Source organism: Peromyscus leucopus, chromosome 19 (assembly GCF_004664715.2).
Source record: "Peromyscus leucopus breed LL Stock chromosome 19, UCI_PerLeu_2.1, whole genome shotgun sequence".
NCBI classification, from domain to species: domain Eukaryota; kingdom Metazoa; phylum Chordata; class Mammalia; order Rodentia; family Cricetidae; genus Peromyscus; species Peromyscus leucopus.
Window position 1 is genome coordinate 67,976,543 of NC_051079.1, and position 18,099 is coordinate 67,994,641.

Sequence of the window (18,099 nt, forward strand, 5' to 3'; positions counted from 1 at the left end):
AAGTCATTTTGATTACAAACGATCTTGCATAATTTTATGTATTTAAGAATTCACGACTATTATGTCCTTACTACAGATCATTTCAAACACAAAAATAGGTAGAATCTGGGCTGGCTCATGAGCCAACTTTCAGAATGGCGGATCTTAAAACACCACTCCTGAGCCATGTATTTTAATGAAGACTCACATTTTATCCATAGATCTTTCAATATATAAAATAATAACTTTCTTTTTTGGGTGGGTATTGAGACAGCCAAACTGACAATGAAGAGTAAACCATTACAATAGTATCCCCTAAAAGTGAGTAATTTATTCTTTTCTGTTTTTTAAGAAAACCACTCTGAGACCTGCGAGTCTACTGGAGGAAATTATGCTTCAAACCCTCCTGTTGTGATTTTGAATGCACTGCGTTTTAAAGTGTAACCGTGTGATTGATGAGAATTTTTAACTCCACCTACACAAATGGTTGAGAAGGAGGTACTGTGGGGGAGTAGGTCAGGGGCAGAGCACTTGCCTAGCACACACAAAGCCCTGGGTTTGAGTGCCAGTACAGAAATACAAACAAGCAAACCTAACAAGACTACAAGAAGACACGTTCGTATCATTTACAGTGTGATGCATTTCATACTCGTGTGGAAGGTCTCCTTAACTCAGCCTATGTGCCTGGTCAGCCGGATATTAAAGTGGAAAGGTCACCATGAAGACATGTCAAAGTGCAAGAGACTGACGACCGGGCAACTGGGAAGATCTCCAAGCCACTCCTGGGACAAAGATACCACATCCATGTGAAAATCAGGTATTTCCCAGCACCAAATAAGGGCCCTTGAAAACCAGCTAACCAGTGATAAATGCGCACAAAACATGGAAAAGGGCATGGTGGAAACGGTGTTAGTGTGCTGCGGCAGGACGCCCAGGCCAAGCTGGCATGTCACAGTGCAGCAACAGCTTTGTCCTATCCTTACAAACCTAAATACTCTTACAGTGGCATCCAGCCACCCCACACTCGAGCATTTACCCATAGCTCTATTAATCACTGTGCACACTTACCACCAAAATGTCCCTTGGCAGGGGATGCCTAAATGAACAGTGTTTCACCCAGAGAGACAAAAAGAATAAGCTATGTAGCCATGAAGGCCTCAGAAGCCACCAAATTTGGGGAGGGAGGCCTTGTGGCTAGATCTGTGTTTACAACATAAACCAAATGTGCTCAGAGGTCAGTGCTTTATGGCCACCTTGAAAATTTGTGATAAAAACCTCTGGGTATGAAATACACTCAAAATGTCAACATTCTGTTTCTCAAAAAAAGATCAGGAAGTCAGCTGAGCATGGCAGCACACAGCTGTAACTCCAACGCTTGTAACCTGATCATGAGCCGAAGCTGAATCTGTATTATAGAGTAGGACAGCTTTGGAAAAAAGAAAACAAGGGAAAACCATTCAATTCCAGTTGTTACAGATTTTCACATAGTGGAAAGTAAGTCAGTTTATTGTCTAGTTATATAAAGATTTCTTTTGGGCTTTGATGAGTTCTCTTGGTTTGTTTGTTGAGACAGGGTCTCAGGTAGCCCAGGCTGATCCTAATTTCACAGTAGGCCTCCTGACTCAACTTCCTGAGTGCACACCTTAACAAACTCCTCTTGCCAAGCTCTGGATCACAAAAAGGATGTCAGTCTGGCACAGTGGTGCACACCTTTAATTCCAGCACTTGGGGGTGGGGGCTGAGGCAGGTGGATCTCTGAGTGTTAGAGGCCAGCCTGGTCTACACAGTGAATTCCAGGGCAGCCAAAGCTACACAGAGACCCTGTCTCTATTTAAAAAAACAAAAAACAAAACAAACCTCTGAGAAGCAAATTCAAGCCATTAAGCTTTACTAAGACCTTATTTCAAATAGATGTACAACTATTAAACGTGTTTTCTTGACGGTTTAGATACGATCTGTCTGGAGGACCTGGGTTTGGTGCAGGCCTTTGTCCTTTGCCCTCAGGTGTGCAGCTAGCTCGAGACAGGTCTTCGGTGGACAGTCAGGGCCTACCAGAGGACATGGCTAGTTCTGACAGGTAGGAGTCAGTATGGAAAACCTTGTGGTAGGGTCTTCAACACCCACTTTTCTGCTTGCTCCAGCCCTGGCATTGATGTGCGAAGGCAGTCAGAACTGAGGTGGGGGAAGAAAGTCCATCTTAAGCATCTGCGTGTGTGGTGCTCTGGGGCTAAGCCCCACCTCCAACAGGACAGCAAAGCCCTGGGTACAGGTGTAGACAGCTGGTGGTGGCCTGGGAGGGGCACTGCCCTGGCCAGCATCTGCAGCAAGTCTGTGCTCCTCAGCTGCAGATGACTCACCCCCCCCACCCCCCGCCCCCAGCAGCTTTCCTTCTCTCCTTCCGGGGGAAGGAGAGGTTGGGGCCATGTTAGAAAGGCTTTTGTTCATCTGGGCCATATAGGGAATAAGATGAAATGCATGCAATAAATAGCAATATAAACATCAGTAATTGACAGCCAGGAACATGGTCTGGGGAGAGGAGCAGAATGGCAGCTCAGATGAGCACAGCATCAGACAGAACGATAGTGTGAGAAGACGCCGATGCTGGTCATCACTGCTCAGAAAACCAGGCGGAGAGCTGGTTTGGCATACTCCAAGATGACGTTAATGATGTTCTCACTTCCGTCCCAGCGCAGCTCTGCCAGCGAGGCTTCCCCCTTTACCGTTTCACAGGAAGCGCTGACTGGCAGATAGAGGTTTTGTTTACTGCCGTTGGAGTAAATGAATGTACTCAGTGACACTTGTGAGGCTTGGCTTTTGGGTGTTTGCCTGCTCAACATTCACTTCGGGGGCCACAGCAGTCTTTCCATGACCGCATTCCTTGTCCACATCATTCAGGGTATGACCCCCTTAGCCAAGCAACGGGGAAAGCCCAGCAGAGTGGCAAGGTAAACCACAGAGGGAGCTCCAGTTCCTGATGACGTCCAAGCATCTGCACACGTAGATGCAGCAGTACCTGGAGCTCCATCTGTAACTTCTCTGAAAAATCCAGTCGATACATGAAGCTGAGCCCACGGGAGTGTGGAGTGTGCCCCTGAGCACGGGCGATGTAGTCTTGTCTTGGTCTGGAACTTCACTGCCAATGTAGTGGTTAACCAGGAGAGGGACAGAAGGCATTGGTGTCTTTATGAACAAAACTCATCCTGGCTGCCCCTAGGTCCTGGCATAGGGACAGAAGGGGCTCCAGCTCGCCTGAAAAAACCTGCTGGGAAACCGACAAAACCTCAGGCCCCAATTCTAGCCATGAACAGGCTGTTTGACAACATGCAAGCAAAGACCCGCCTTCTGGATGGCAACCTGAAATGGACTGTCCTGTTGTGCCCTTTAACCATCGAGTACCTGCTTCCCACCCCTACCAGGTGGGAAAGCTCCCTGGAATGGTCTTCATTTTATACTTATTTGTGTTACACAGGGGTCTGTGTAACAGGAGGCACAGGCTCTGGACAGGCAAACAACGTGCCTGGAGTAAGAGGAGAGGGAAGAATGCTGGGCTTCTCACCACCCCTCAGGGCTTTGCCCTAGGCAGAGAACTGGCTCGGTCTCTCACCGCTGCATTCTCTAAGACTCCATGCTCTGGCTGCAGTCTGGAACTCCCGCCTCCTAATGTATGTTGGCGAGCTCTCAGCTAGCTAGCATCCCGCACAGTCGAGACTGTGACCCTCTCTCAGTTGTCATGCCTGTGTGGTGAGCGGTTTCTTGTTGGGACAACAATCCCATGTTAACGGAGTCTCATCCTGTTCACCTTCGCTCTTGGCTCACTTCGTTCTCGCGGAAGGTGAGAAAAGAGCAGGTGAGAGGCAGAACTGGCAGTGACCTCACGGACCCAACACGCACCTCGACTTCTCCCGCACTACCCACCGCTTACACAACAAGCAGAAGAGAGTGACTGGTTCTTTCGTTCAGGTACCTTTGGAGACAGAGGGCACTCTGTGACACCGCCCCCACCCCCCCACCCCCCCCCCCCGCTCCCCCCCAGCTTCTCCCGAGGATGCCTGTGTGGCAGACTGACTGGCTCTGGCAATAATGCAGTACAGCACAGCAGATGCGTCTCATGACGAACCCTCTCTCTAGCTGCGGCCCCGAGCACCAGAACAGAGCTGCCTGATTCCCCAGGTGTCCACCTCATGCTGGAAATTATGACTGCATTCTTCATGGTTTGGTAAAATCTTCTGAAAAAATTCCCCAGGTAACAGGAAGAGCTGGGTGACAGCGAGCTCTATCGTCTAGTCCCAGGACGTCATTCTCCGTTAGTGCGCTGTCTGTTGTTCTACAAGCTCTGACAGGGAACACACTCAGGCTTGGTCACCCTGGCCCGCACAGCACCTGCTGCTGAGCGGGAGCCTGGCTGAGGGAATCCCAGGAGGGCCGCTCGCGCTGTCGTCAGGCACCAGAGAGAACTTACAAAAAGGACTTTATTAAATGGAAGAAGAATCTGGTGGGTGGAGTATGAAATATACAAAAACTTTACATCAGCTCTCTTAGGGCAGCGTAGGCCACCTCTCGTCACACTGCCCACAGTGGCAGGCTGTGGCCCAGGCAGCCCAGGCTGGGACCTGCATCAGGAACCAGGTCATCTGCAGATCGGCCGAGGGCCTGAAGGGTGGCTGAGGCTCCCAGGCCTGCCTGTGAGTCTTGGTGTCCTGTACACATGTATGTACACTGCCGTTTCACTTAAAAATCCTTCACAATTCTGATCGCATCAGCTGTGAACAAAGCCCAAGACGGCAGGTTTTCGCTACATTGCTCTAAGTCTTCCTGGGTCCCCAGTCCTCACACTAAATGTGCTGTTGTATTCAAAGGGAGCCCCCAAGGCCCTCACTACATGACTAGACATCACATGTCCGCTCTCGCCACGAGAGGCCCCACCGAGCTCTTTGGCATAGCACACCAACTCCTCGTAACACTTTGTCGCTTAAAAAAGTAGACTTTCCTATAGTAAAACTTCTTACAAACACTTATTTCTGCAAAATAATGTGTTTCTGTATGTGGAGCTCTGCAAAATCTAAGTTTTTCTGGAGAAAAGGAGCCGCCCCAGGGGCTGTCCGGTGGCAGGTCCCCATCACATGAGGTCATTCAGCTCCGCCTCCAGAGCAGCGGCCATCTCATCAGCTTCTGAACTGCTGCCCTCCTCCTCATCGTTGCTGGACTCCCCGCTGGACTCGCTGGCAGCGTCCTCTTCGTTCAGTTTTCTCTTGTGGCCTCTGAAGAAAAAGAGAAGAGAAGCCAGACACTGTCAGAACTGGCAGTGGGCAAGCATGCAGCCCCTAGGTCACCTTGGTGCAGAAACAACCCCGTGGTCACTCTCTCAGGAAGGCATGCTATTTGGGCACACTCCACACTTGGCTGCCTTTGGAGAGGAGGGAGTGGCAGAGGGCTGGGTGGACTGGTGGAGAACATCCCAATCCTGAGGTACATGCCAAGGACGAACTCTGTAGGCATAGGTGACGGATCTGTAACAGGAGCTTACGTAAGAGGTGGGTGACGTACAGGTACTCAAACACACCCATGAACTCTCAACCTCACCAGAGCTGGTTCTAACCCAGTAAGGCATGCAGGGATGGCGTGGAAAGAGCATGTCACTTCTGAGCATGGACAACAGGAATGAACACCACACAGTGACAAGAGGTGCTATGGGTGCCACGACACATTCTATAAAGACTCAGTCACTCGTGAACCACCTTAGCTGTGCATGCGTGTGTGTGTGTGTGTGTGTGTGTGTGTGTGTGTGTGTGTGTGTGTGTGTGTGTGTGTGAGCCTATGACATGCATATACTCCTTTCTTTTGCTATTCAAAGTTCCAGACACTGGCATAAAGAAACGACAAGATCCACAGAGGAACAACTGAATGACAACTCAGAAGGGGATTCTTTTACAACCACTCAAGGCAAAGTTCTGGAAAGAAATTGCAGTCTCTTCAGGTAACTCCGCGCAGCACTCGGGACTTGTCTGGAGATCCATTTCCTCAGGCAGTCCCTCTCCTACATAAACCACAGCAATCACCAGCACTTTGTACAAACAGCAAGCACTACTGCATGCTTCTAATCACCCAATTCTGTTGCCCAGGAATCTGCAGACCAGAGCCAGAGCGGCACCACACTGGTTAACCTGCTCCTTTCCTTAGCCCGCAGGCTCTAATGACCCTGATCTCTCAAGTTTCTCTCTATATGATCTTGTACCCTAACTGATCTAATAGCTCCAATCCTCAGACAACTAAACACACTGTAATCATGGCCACAGAACAGAAATTTCTTTGGCTAACACACATGCATGTATGCACACACGTACTCTACAGCATGCACAGTGGGAACTTGCAGCATAATGACTTGAAATTACTATGCTAACATTAGGAAAGCTTTGTGGTTTACATGTGAGGCAGGTACAATCTAACAAGGTGATGGGATGGAAGCATTAGACAAGATACTCCTTGATTGTATCCAAGTGAAGGAGTGCCCATTCCAGGTGGCTCGTAGCATCAGTGTTACAGCGAATACAACACTAACAACCACAACAGTTCAGTGCACTGTAAACCTCCATGACAGCCTTGGCTCCTCCAAGGTCCTCAGCCCTACCCTGCACCCCTTGAGGAGGACAGGAATGTGATTTTTTTTATCTACATGCTGGGGCCCCTGCGCTGTGAGATTTTTGCATCAAAAGCTATGTATGTTATCAGCCTAAATTCAAAATCCATATATCATTTTTGAAATGTCAAGCAGAACTCTTCTATAAAAACAGATTTTTTAAAATATACAAAAATGAAGGGTTGATCTTTTTTTTTTAAAAAAAAAAAAAAGATTTATTTATTATGTATATAGTGTTCTGCTTACATGTATCCCTTCAGGCCAGAAGAGGGCACCATATCTCATTACAGATGGTTGTGAGCCACCATGTGGTTGCTGGGAATTAAACTCTGGACCTCTGGAAGAAACAGCCAGTTCTCTTAACCTCTGAGCCATCTCTCCAGCCCCGGAAGGGTTGATCTTAAAACCGATATAAAAGGCAGAATCCAGACCCTTGGCCTGGGTCCTTTTCCTCCAGAAAAACTTGTATTTTGCAGAGCTCCACATATAGAAACACATTATTTTGCAGAAATAAGTGTTTGTAAAAGACAATTAAAAGCTGGGCGTGGTGGCGCACGCCTTTAATCCCAGCACTCGGGAGGCAGAGGCAGGCAGATCTCTGTGTGTTCGAGGCCAGCCTGGGCTACTAAGTGAGCTCCAGGAAAGGCGCAAAGCTACACAGAGAAACCCTGTCTCGAAAAAACAAAACAAAAACAAAACAAAACAAAAAGACAATTAAAATGAAGAGGAACTATAGAAGAGGTAAAAGTATATTTCTCCAGGAAGATAGTGTAAAGGGGTCCGGACTAGACAGGAGTCTTGGTAGAAATCATGACAAACATGGAGTAGATGCTGAGTGAGCAGTAGAGAAGCTGGTCACGTGGGCAGGACACTGTGGCAGGAATGGGGCAGGGCCTTTGGAAACAAGGGAACTCCGTGCTGAAGACACCTGGGTTCTGTACAGGGGGCACAGCTCCAGAACACAGTGCACAACTCCCAGGCTCAAGCCTTCGGGCTCACACAGCATGCTCTCAGGTGGTTTCAATGCAGACACAGGCATCTATGGCTGCCAGGTTATACCTCAAACTTTTCATAGGCAGGGAAAAGAAAGCTGCCCAAAACTCCCTATAAAAACCCACCAGATCACTCTCTACTGTGGTCTAACCATGTTCTGCTGACAAACAGACCCTTGTCACCCTTACGGGAATGCCACAGCTTTGTTTCTGGTCTTGACCATTCGAACCAGTGCATATCAAGTCTCACTGTGGCTCTATTGAACTCCCAGTGACTATGGCCACATCTTTCATCTCTGCTGTTATTAGGGTGTGTATAGTCTCTCACTGCTCAGGTCTGGGGGAGTCTCTTTAGGCGTGCACCCATGCATCACCCCATCTGCAGCTATCTTCTTATTTTCTTAAGGTTCTTTTACAAAAAAAGTTACCTTTTGATTTATAAACAGTCCGTTCTATATTGCTGCTAGAAACTCACGGTGTAACACATGGTTACATTTAGTTCTGGTTCTATTTAGGTCTGGATCTATTCTGAGTTAATTTCTGTGTTGGGTGTAAGGTATGGGTTGAGATTTCTTTCTTTTGCAGTTGCACAGCTCACTGCTATAGTACCAATTGTGGGAAAGAAAATTTAAGAACTGCCTGAGGGAATATAAAGACCCATTATTTAAAGAAACCTTTTGAATTTTGAAGCAAAAGAAGAAACCTCCCCAAAAGTGTACTTGGCTGCAGGAAAGCGAGTATTTGTTTAGTCAAACAGATCACCAAGTTGCAAACACTGGATTTGCAAGACAGATGGCGCATACTTGGCCATGTATGTGATGTGATGTATGAAATGCTCTAAAAGCGGCAGGACAACAAATAACCTACAAGAGAAATACTCCTTCAGTGAACACAACCACCCAAACTCAAGCAGACAGAAAACACAGTGCTGCGAAATGTAAGTCAGGGTACCGAGGGTACAGAACACCTCACTCCCCAGCTGGGCTGCCCTCAAACAGCTGGGTGCAAGAACTCAGTGCCTTGAGTTCTGGAAGCCGCGTGAACTCAGGCTCTTTAGGAAACCGGTTCAACAGCACACTGACACTGAAACACACATCTGCTTTGGTCCAAGTCTGCTTTGTCCCACCTGCAGGACATCACGTGTCAGGAACAAAAGCACCCACAGATGAGAATGCTGGTCCAGGATGAACATGACTGCCAGAAAGCCAAGGAGGCCGAAGGGGGAGAGGAGATGGCTCAGTGGGTAAGTCCAGGAAGGAAGGTCTGAGTTTGGATCCCTGGCACTCATGTAAAAGCTGGACATGATGGTACACGTCTATAATCCCAGCTAGGGATGGGATGGGGGTGCACAAGAGTGGATCCTGGGGACATGCTTGCTGGCTAGCCTAGCTGAAATGGCAAGCTCCATGTTAGGTGAGAGACCGTATCTAAGAATAAGATGCAGTGGCAGAGGAAGACACCCAGTGCTGCCCTCCAGATGTGCATGCATAGGCTGATGCATCTCCTATGCATGTGTGCATGCTCTTGAACACGAAAACAAGCCAAGGAGGGGGTCACTCAAACTTGTGCCAACAGAGAAGGAGGTAGACAGATACTAGGGTACTGAGGTTCAGAGCTGGCAGAAGTTGGGATAACCTGCACCCGATTCTGAAATGCATTTTTAACTAGTGCTTGCTAGCCATGCTCAAAGGGCTTTAAATAAGTCTCACCCACCCTCAAAAATCCCTCCCACTTATGCTTCTTTCTCCAACAGCATCTTCAAACAGAGTGAGCCCAAGCACAGGGGCAGCCCCAAACTGTGGCTGAGTGGCCAATGGATGAATACCACAGCCAGCTTCCCCACCTTGAGGACTGGGCTCCAAGTGGGCTCATTTGTTATGGTGTAGCACAAATGAGTGCCCAGTGGTTGAGCAGGAGAACATTCTGGGCAGACATGGAACCCATGTAGCTCTGCTCCGGGAAAGCTGGCTGCATTCTGGAGCATATGGAAACATGTGTGTCCACTGTTGAAGATCCTTCCATTTGATTACAGCATTGGTGTACAACGGACAGCTGAGCGGCACAGCTGCCTGCTCTGGACTAACAACGATGCCCAGAGTGGGCACAGGTTTGCAACTGGGTTTGAGAGGTTCCTGAGGAACTATGAGGGGAGAAGTAGGACCCGGAAAGAGCAGGTGGAAAAAAGTCAGAGAAAGACAGCAAAAGGCACGAGAACTGGTCCTCCCAGCATCCTTCTAAAGCCACGCCGTGAAGGAGCCTCCTGGTGGTGGCCTGCAGAGCACCCACAAGAACAAGAGTGGCCCCACGTGGCAACTCTTAGCCTGGCAGGCCCAGCAGTGTCTTGCTGGCAGGTGCGTTCAGAAACCACGGGTGACGTGGAAGGAGTCTACAGTAGGAAGCTGATGTCCTAACCATCAGGAGTTTTGGATCTAAGACTGAAAAATGACTCGAGAAGCCTTTCCTCGAGCTGACACCTGATGCACTGGCTCATAAGCTGCCACAGCCTGTCCCGGAGACACCACTTCCTACCAACAACCAAACAACCATTCTGCTTACCCAGAAACCATCATTACAGGAAAAGATCGAATGTTTTACTAGCAAAAAACTAAAGATAAAAACATCAAAGAAGCTAGGCATGGGGCCACAGGTAGATCTCTGTGAATTCCAGGTCCAGCTGGGGCTACATAATAAGCCTCTGTCATAACACCCAACAAAACCCAAACCCTACCAACCAAATAAGAATCCTACAAACCCCCAAGACAGACAGTGACAAAATGATCTGAAGGTTAAAAATATGAGAGGCACCTGACTATTTCCAGTCCTATTCCCAGGACCTGAAGACATAAGGGAGGATGGCACAGCCACATGTGCCTGTCCTGGGGACCTGCTGGCTGGCCAGGAGGAAACAGCTGCAGGTGGTCAACACTGGAGGAGGAGGAGGATCTTCTATCTGACACAACTGGCTGCTGTCACATGCTGATGTCACCTGGGGACTTCCATTCTCAAATAGCAATACACACTTCATGGCTCCTGGGGCTGTAAATTTCAGTCACCAAGTGTGCTGGGATGGGAACTGACTCCCATGTGAGTTCAAATGTCAGCACTATCAGGCCTCTCTATTTTCTCTATTGCCAGGCCGCTACTCCCCAGCCACCCTCCAGAAAGCAGGGAAACTTGGTTGAGATTCTGGAAATTCTCACTTCCTCTGGGGTGTGATGCAGAGCTCAGGCACACAATGGCTGGCTTCCCTATGGAGACTTAATTCCCTCAAGCACATTTTTGCTACAAACTTAACTGCTTTGTGGGGAGGGGTCTTGAGAGAGGGTCTCAGGTAGCCAAGGCTGTTCTTGGGCCCCTAATCCTCTTGCATTTGTCTTCCTGGAATTACAGACAGTATTGCCACACCTAGCTTTGACTGTTTGAAAACAATACACAAAGTATCAATACCATCTTTTTCTGGTCTTCAAGCAATCCTTTGAAGGTCAATTTGGCATTTTAATTTTTTAAAAATTTAAACCAGCACTTAAAGTTATGTGTATAACGTAAGTAAAAGGAAAGATAAAGGTAGAACACCATTTTGGATAGAAAGCCAAATGACGAACTATATTTTATATTTTAGATGAGAGAGAGAGAGAGAGAGAGAGAGAGAGAGAGAGAGAGAGAGAGAGAGAATAAACACCATCAGAGCTGAATTTTACAACAGGTTTCCTATTTCCAGGATACTCAGACTGACAGAATCTCCCCCACACAGCCTCTGAGCTGCACACAGGGGCTGCCTAAGCTATGCTACCCATCCTGCTGGCCCCACCCAGCTATGACAGCAGTTACCGCTGCATCTCTAGTTGGTTGCTGTTTCCTTTAATGGTCACAGGAAACCCATTGGTGGGTGCTGTCTTATCTGTCTGAATCTCAAGGAGCTGAGTCTCACAGGTCCTTAAAACAGGGCAGTGTCTGCCCCACGGGTGTGACAGAGCAGAAGGACTGCGTGTGCTCATCACCTTAGAAATAAGTGACTCTTAGTGAAACGCACAGGACATGTGTCATGGATGTGAAACTTGTGCCGACTCCGAGGGAACATGAAGCAGAGCACATGTCCTCTGCAGAGACGGTGGGACCAGGGGAGAGCAGACTGATGGGGCATGAAGACCACAGGAAAAGAGAAAGGCAAGAGAGCAGGTCCATGGCAGGAGGGGACAGATGGCTAGCAGGTCCATATGAGAAGAGACAAGTCCTACTGCAGACAACCAGACTAGCCCAGCCCTTTATGGCCTCAGCCTGTAAGAGACCCTGGCAGAGCTTTACAGAAAACAATGCACAGGGTCCACTCTTGGCTAAAACAATGTCTACAGCAATACAGTTTAAAATACACCATGAATAAATCAAGGTAATTAAAAATTACCTTGAAAATTAGAAACAGATAGCTGTAGGCCATAGTGATGAGTGCCACAACTGATAGGTTTCACTGCCTCTTAGTGTAACATGCAGTATTTATATTTTGTTCTTACAACCAGCTGCACAACTCCATAGAGAAATATTAGCAGATTTAATTTTGGAAAAGCTGAAAGCTTAAAAAAGCATATCTAATTCAATGTGGTAGAAGAATATAAATATGAATAATAGATGTAAATTTCCTCCCCAATATTTCAGCTTTCTGAACTCACTGTTGTCACAGCATGCATGGAACACTGCCCAGGGTTTATTATTCAAAGATGCAGCACTGTTTTAATAATCACAGTGCTGTTTTACACTAGCACCCGATCTAGGAGGAGCCACCAGCTCGATGTTGATTACAGCTGTGTGGTTTGTTCGGTAGAAAGGAAGGGAAAGGCCAGCATTCTACGGGGCAACCCTGCTTTCTTTATTCCACTGTCTTCACTGGATATGGACGGGTAGGTGCACAAGCCTGGAGAAATACTTCCCAAAAGATTTGTGTTTGTGTGGCTTTGCACACAGATAAAACTACATAGGAAACAAATGTGCCTCTGCTTACACACATACACACACTTTGGGAGGTCCATTCTAGTGTCTAGATCTGAACAGGCAGTAGTACAGAAAATGCAGCTGGGACATACAATGTGGTTACACAGCTCATGTGTTTTTCACACTTATCTTGACAGCTTTTTTTTTTTTTTCTGACAGGGTTTCTCTGTGTAGCTTTGAGCCTTTCCTGGATCTCACTCTGTAGCCCAGACTGGCCTCGAACTCACAGAGATCTGCCTGCCTCTGCCTCCTGAGTGCTGGGATTAAAGGCGTGCGCCACCACCGCCCGGCACCTGACAGCTTTTGAAAACTGCAAGCTCACACACAGACCCAGGTGATCTAAGTTTCAGCTAGGAGCATTTCTGAGCTGTTCTTGCTCTTCTTCCTGCTAGCCTCAGATAGACTGATTCAGGCTAGACTTTTTCATAGACTACCAGCTGCCCACAGATCCTGAGCTTCCTTCTGGACCACAGCCTCTATTTCAAGGGCTGGCATGGGTAAGTCGGCATCAGATCTGAGGCGACAGCTGTGCGCTCCTAACTGCCTCTTCCTGCCTCTCTCCTCTACAATGTTGCTGGCAAACACCGCACTTCAGTATGTCACAGGCCCAGCAGTCCACTCTGTGCATCACGGTGTAAGTCAATCAGGAGGAGGAGATACACAGAGCGCTCTTTTCCATGGTGACCTAACACGCCCTACTGCTTGTGGGGTTCACAATGCTGTTCAAGTAGGACACATTCAGTTGAAAGCGTCAGGACTCCTTAGAAGGAGTCTACTCCACTTGTGAGGCAGTTTTGCTGGCACAGGAGTCTCGCTCGGCAGGTGAGTGCTCTGGGAGCACCTGGATGACCTTCTGTCTGTCCTGTTTCTCACCTGAAAGCAGGTTCACTTCACTGGAGAGCTTTTGGAAACACATCAGGCTTCTCTTGCTGCCTTTTTAAGTTTTCTTCTCATCTTTCACGTTCACAGTTTTACTGTACTGTGTCTGGTGTATTTCTTATCTTACATGGAGTGTGTTGAACGTTTGGGTCATAAATATCTATGTCATCAAATTTCAGAAGTTTTTAGCCCCACCCCCAAGAATTTTTTTTTTTTTTTGCTTTCTCTCAAAGTTAATTATCATGCCAAACCTAATTTCTGTGTGAGCATCTCTGCAGCTCTACTTAGTGAGGTACCTAGATGTGAGAGCTGCAACTAACGTAAGCCTCCAGGAAAGAAAGGGTTGGGGCAGGCTTGGGCAGAGCTGCCCTGGCCATCCCTGTAACCACACACTCTGCATGAGAAGATCCAACAGAACAGAAAGAGCCTGGGGCCAGGACAGGGAAGCTGTATCAGGACACTATTCCTTTATAAAGCAGTGCTACTTTCCTTGTCCCCTCTATGTCCCCATACCTAGGCCAGTGCTAAATACGCAGCAGAGCCTGCCCTGGGGCTTTGTGTCCATCTGGCATATTCTCAGGCTGGCATCTCAGAGGGTCCTGCCGGCCAGTATGTGTGGAGTAGCCATGGGGTAGAAGCAACACTGAGATCAATAAGGAACAGGTTCTAGTGCCATCGCAGTCAGGGCAGGACAGACAGACCTCATCAGGCTGTCTGTCACCCAAGAGTTACAGTATCAGCAAAACTACTGTGGGCTTTGCCATCTAAATACTGTTGCTTCCACTTCTCCACTCACTCTAGGAACAGACTAAGGTCATGCTGTATTTCAAAGCTGGCGGCTGTTGGCCGTGATCCCTACTCCCCCTCCTTGCAGAAAGCTCTTGCTGGAAGGGAGGGTAGCTACGAAGGTCCAAGCCTAAGAGGTCATGCTACACCTGTGTACTCTACCTGGGTGGCAGACACTTTCCAGGCTTGGCTGGATCTCTTATCTAAGGAATGTGTACAGAGAATGCTGTGTGCTGCTATGAGAGGAGAATGAATCACTTCTTGGTGGGTAAGTACAAAATACAGCCTCCTTCCTTCTGTTAGTCATTTTCAAGTTCAAGTGGCGCTAAGATTCTGAACAGCTTGGCCGTGTGAACCTGACAAGATGTGCTGCCAAGCAGAGCACACATGACAAGCCAAGCCTGCACTCAGTCGCACTGCTTCAGCACACTAGGAATAGGATTACTAAGAAACCTGGAGAGATGTGAGACCTCCGAGTCTAAGAGTTGATGGAAGCTGGGCCCACCCAGAATGTCACCTTCCTATCCAGTCCCCAACAGAGGCGTGCTGGCTCTGTCGGCTGTGACAGCCATCAGAGACACCTCATACACGATGATGTGAAAGGCCATGGAACCTGCAGCTCTCCCTTCAAGAACTGCTGTGGATGATGTGGGTCTCTGGGGTGAGAACTGTGTGTGTGTTTGCTAACAAGGCTTCCCTCCTTCATCCTTTATTCTTTTGCTCTTAAGTTCCAAAACAATTAGTCAAACTAAACAACTACAGACATGACTTCTTACCTGAGGAGCTAGAGAACAGACAGGCCTGTTACCTAGAAATCTGTGTGGGTATACACCAGTCTACATCATCTTGAATGTTCCACCATTCTGCACCCAGGTCAGCTACACCCAGACTCTTCTGGCTAAGTCAGGTGGTTTTTGCTTAGAGGACTCATCCTGACCACGGCACAGCTTCTGTGCTGGAGGCCAGCTTGCTTTCTCACTGAGTAATGCTAAAAAGGGGATGCAGAACAGATATAACAGGGACGAGCAAGGAACAAAGCAGGGACCAGAACCTTGCCCACCCCACTGGACATATCCACTGGCGTCCTTCAGCCTAAGGGCAGAGCTGCCCCCACCCCCTACTGAGTAAAACTTTAACATCCTCTTCAGGATGATGCTAAAATGCATCTTTCTGAATTTTACTTGAGCACATAATACAAACCAAAACCACAGCCAGGATGTGATCTCTTTACCCAGAGGTGGCAAGTACAGGGAGGACAGGCAGTAAGCGCGACACCCCAGCAAGCCCATGGAAACACTTCTTTTTGACTGACACTGCAACAGAGACCAAGTTAGCACAATGAAGCCCACCTTTCATTCAGGCTCGCAAGGGGGCATGGAATCTAATCCTAAGAACCCCATTCCATGATTCCCTCCCCAAGACCAGTTCCAAGCTTCCCTGTAGACCCTAGTGTCTTCCCAGAGCTGAAGACACATCTACCAAAACATGTAACTCATGTGGAAAGACAGGTTTGTCATGACCCTGTATAGAAGTTACAGATCTTTTTAATTTAACATGATTCTGCAGCATTTCAATGCATCTGGAAAGTACCCCTTCCTAATGGCATAATGAAAACCCCGATTCCTGGTAAGCTGTGAGCCCATCTGTCCTGAGCCATTCTAAATATGGGATAAGGGCCATCCGCTAGAAGCGACACCACCTCCATTTGCTGCTGATGTATAGGACCTCAAAAAACACACATTCTTTCTAACTGTTGCATTTTCACTAAAGAATAGTCAAAGGCCCAGCTAGATGACAACAGACCCATGCTGTTGCTCTTCTCATTCAGGTTTCTCAGGTGGATGCCAGGAGGCTGAGCAACTCTCCCATGTCATAGAGTGGGTGGGAGAAGGCACCAGAAACTGAGTTCTAAAGGAGACCTGAGGATGTATTTGGTTTGCATTTCTTTGTAAACCAAGGCTCTGCCAGACTGCTGAGCTCAGTGTTTTTTCTCAGATGAGCTGTCCAAGGTTTTAAGAAAAAGAGCACAGTTGTGACGAGGTACATACAGTCCACACCTCACCCTGAGCTGTGAGCTCTGACCACACAAGGGACAATAGCAAGGTTAAGACAAGACTCCAAATCCTAGAGAGAAGGGACAGGGCAAGGAAGTCAAAGGACTCAACCGTGATGGCGATGGCATGCCTGGACAGAGACACAGACAGCAGGGTTTCCTCTGCAGGAAGCAGCTGTACTCAGGGGATCAGGGGACTCACATCCAAAGGCTGGTGCCGAGTGCAGTGGGGCTTTGTCTTATATACACTTTAAGTTCCTTTGTCCTCCTAAGATGATAACAAAACATTTCCAGTGGATGTTATTTTACAGCCATAGCGCTAGGCCATTAAGACTACATGGATGCAATAAGATTGCCGTGACACTGAGGCCACAGGAATGCCATACGGCTGTATGTGGATCCCGACACTGAGCCATGTTATCTTTGCTGTTTGTTCTAAAAGGGCCCTTACACACTACTCCTGAGCTCTGCATCTTGCCCACCATTGGGAAATAGGAGAGGACAAGACATTATGTAACTTTGTACTCAGCTACCCTCTGCACAGGCAGCCAGGTACAAACACTAAGCAAAGAAAAGATGAGATAATATCAAATCAAGAAAAGACCAAAGATGATTATGAAAGAAAATACAACCATGTGGCCTTCTAGACTTAGTGAAATGATTGAAGTCACAAACAATGCTGCATCATTCTATAATCTAAACCTGAAAGGATCACACAGGCAGGACTGAGGCAAGGAAAGAGTTAAAGTGTGGAAAGCAGGGGCTTTCTCTTTAACAGGGACAATGCAACAAAGGCTGCAGAAAGGTGGGCTGGGGAGGGGAGGGGAGAGCAGGGGAGGGGAGGGCAGGGGAGGGGAGAGGAGGGCGGGGCTGGGGGCAGAACACTTGAATTAGTTATTTTTTATTCTATGCCTTTTTGTGCTTTTGGGATTTTAAATAAATTCCCATCAATTTGGTAAAATAAAATTTTAAAGGCAAATCAGCTTGTTGAGGATATAATGCCCTACACCACTATTTAATAACAGTACACAGGGATCAACAGATAAAAACAAAAAGCCCACCATATATCCAGAGACTAATTTCAAACTAGTGGAGAATGTTATTTAATAAACTGTGACAGAACTATTAGGTCCCTTATTTGTTTTACTACAATAGGTGAATCTTTGCTAAGATGTATGTTAGAAAGTCAGGACCTGAAGTATCTGATAGAGACGTGTGTCACTGCAGACCCTGAGGACAGGAAAGCCAGCTCTAACTCTGCACAGAAGCTGTCAGCACCTGTGCGACGGGACATCAGGACAGACAAGCGATAACTAAAAGAACACAGGTCTGTCATTGGAAAAGCACTGCCCGTCCTGAGAGGAGGGTGACGACGGGCATGCTGCCCATCACTTCCATTCTGACAGCAGCAGGCGGAGCCGCAGGAGTCCTGCTCTGCCCCGACTGCCCACTAGTGCCAGGACACGCACTACCGAGCTGGGACTCAGCGTCACGGTGACCTCCGATATTTAGGAAGAGTCCCCACGGCAGCACCTCATCCGTGTTTGTACTGACATACAGGAGAAGGGAGGGCAAGGGAGCTTCCCCGGGACGGGTCTCTAAGTGCTACCAGAGCCAACTGCACACCCACTGGTAAGATCGACTGGCACAGGCAGACGCTGCACAGGCTCCATGATCAGCTCCTGGAGCAAGGCCAAGGGTGCACCTCAGGCCAGTCCTCCACCCCACAGCTGCCACCCTTTACCATCGCACAGAATGACCCGAGGTGTGACAGTCAGACCTCTCAGTAGAGAGCA

General features: G+C 48.0%; 1 protein-coding gene across 2 annotated transcripts in view; it reads right to left on the reverse strand.

Moving 5' to 3' along the window:
* Positions 1–4,430: 4,430 nt before the first annotated feature.
* Ctdp1 (CTD phosphatase subunit 1) overlaps positions 4,431–18,099 on the reverse strand; it is a 64,590-nt gene continuing 50,921 nt past the window's right edge. Inside the window, exon 13 of one of the 2 annotated variants that reach the window (XM_028872007.1) lies at positions 4,431–5,237. In XM_028872007.1, the coding sequence (XP_028727840.1) occupies positions 5,096–5,237 (142 nt within the window). In that variant the 3' untranslated portion in view covers positions 4,431–5,095. The remainder of the gene's footprint in view (positions 5,238–18,099) is intronic. The other variant, XM_028872008.2, reaches the window with a different exon arrangement.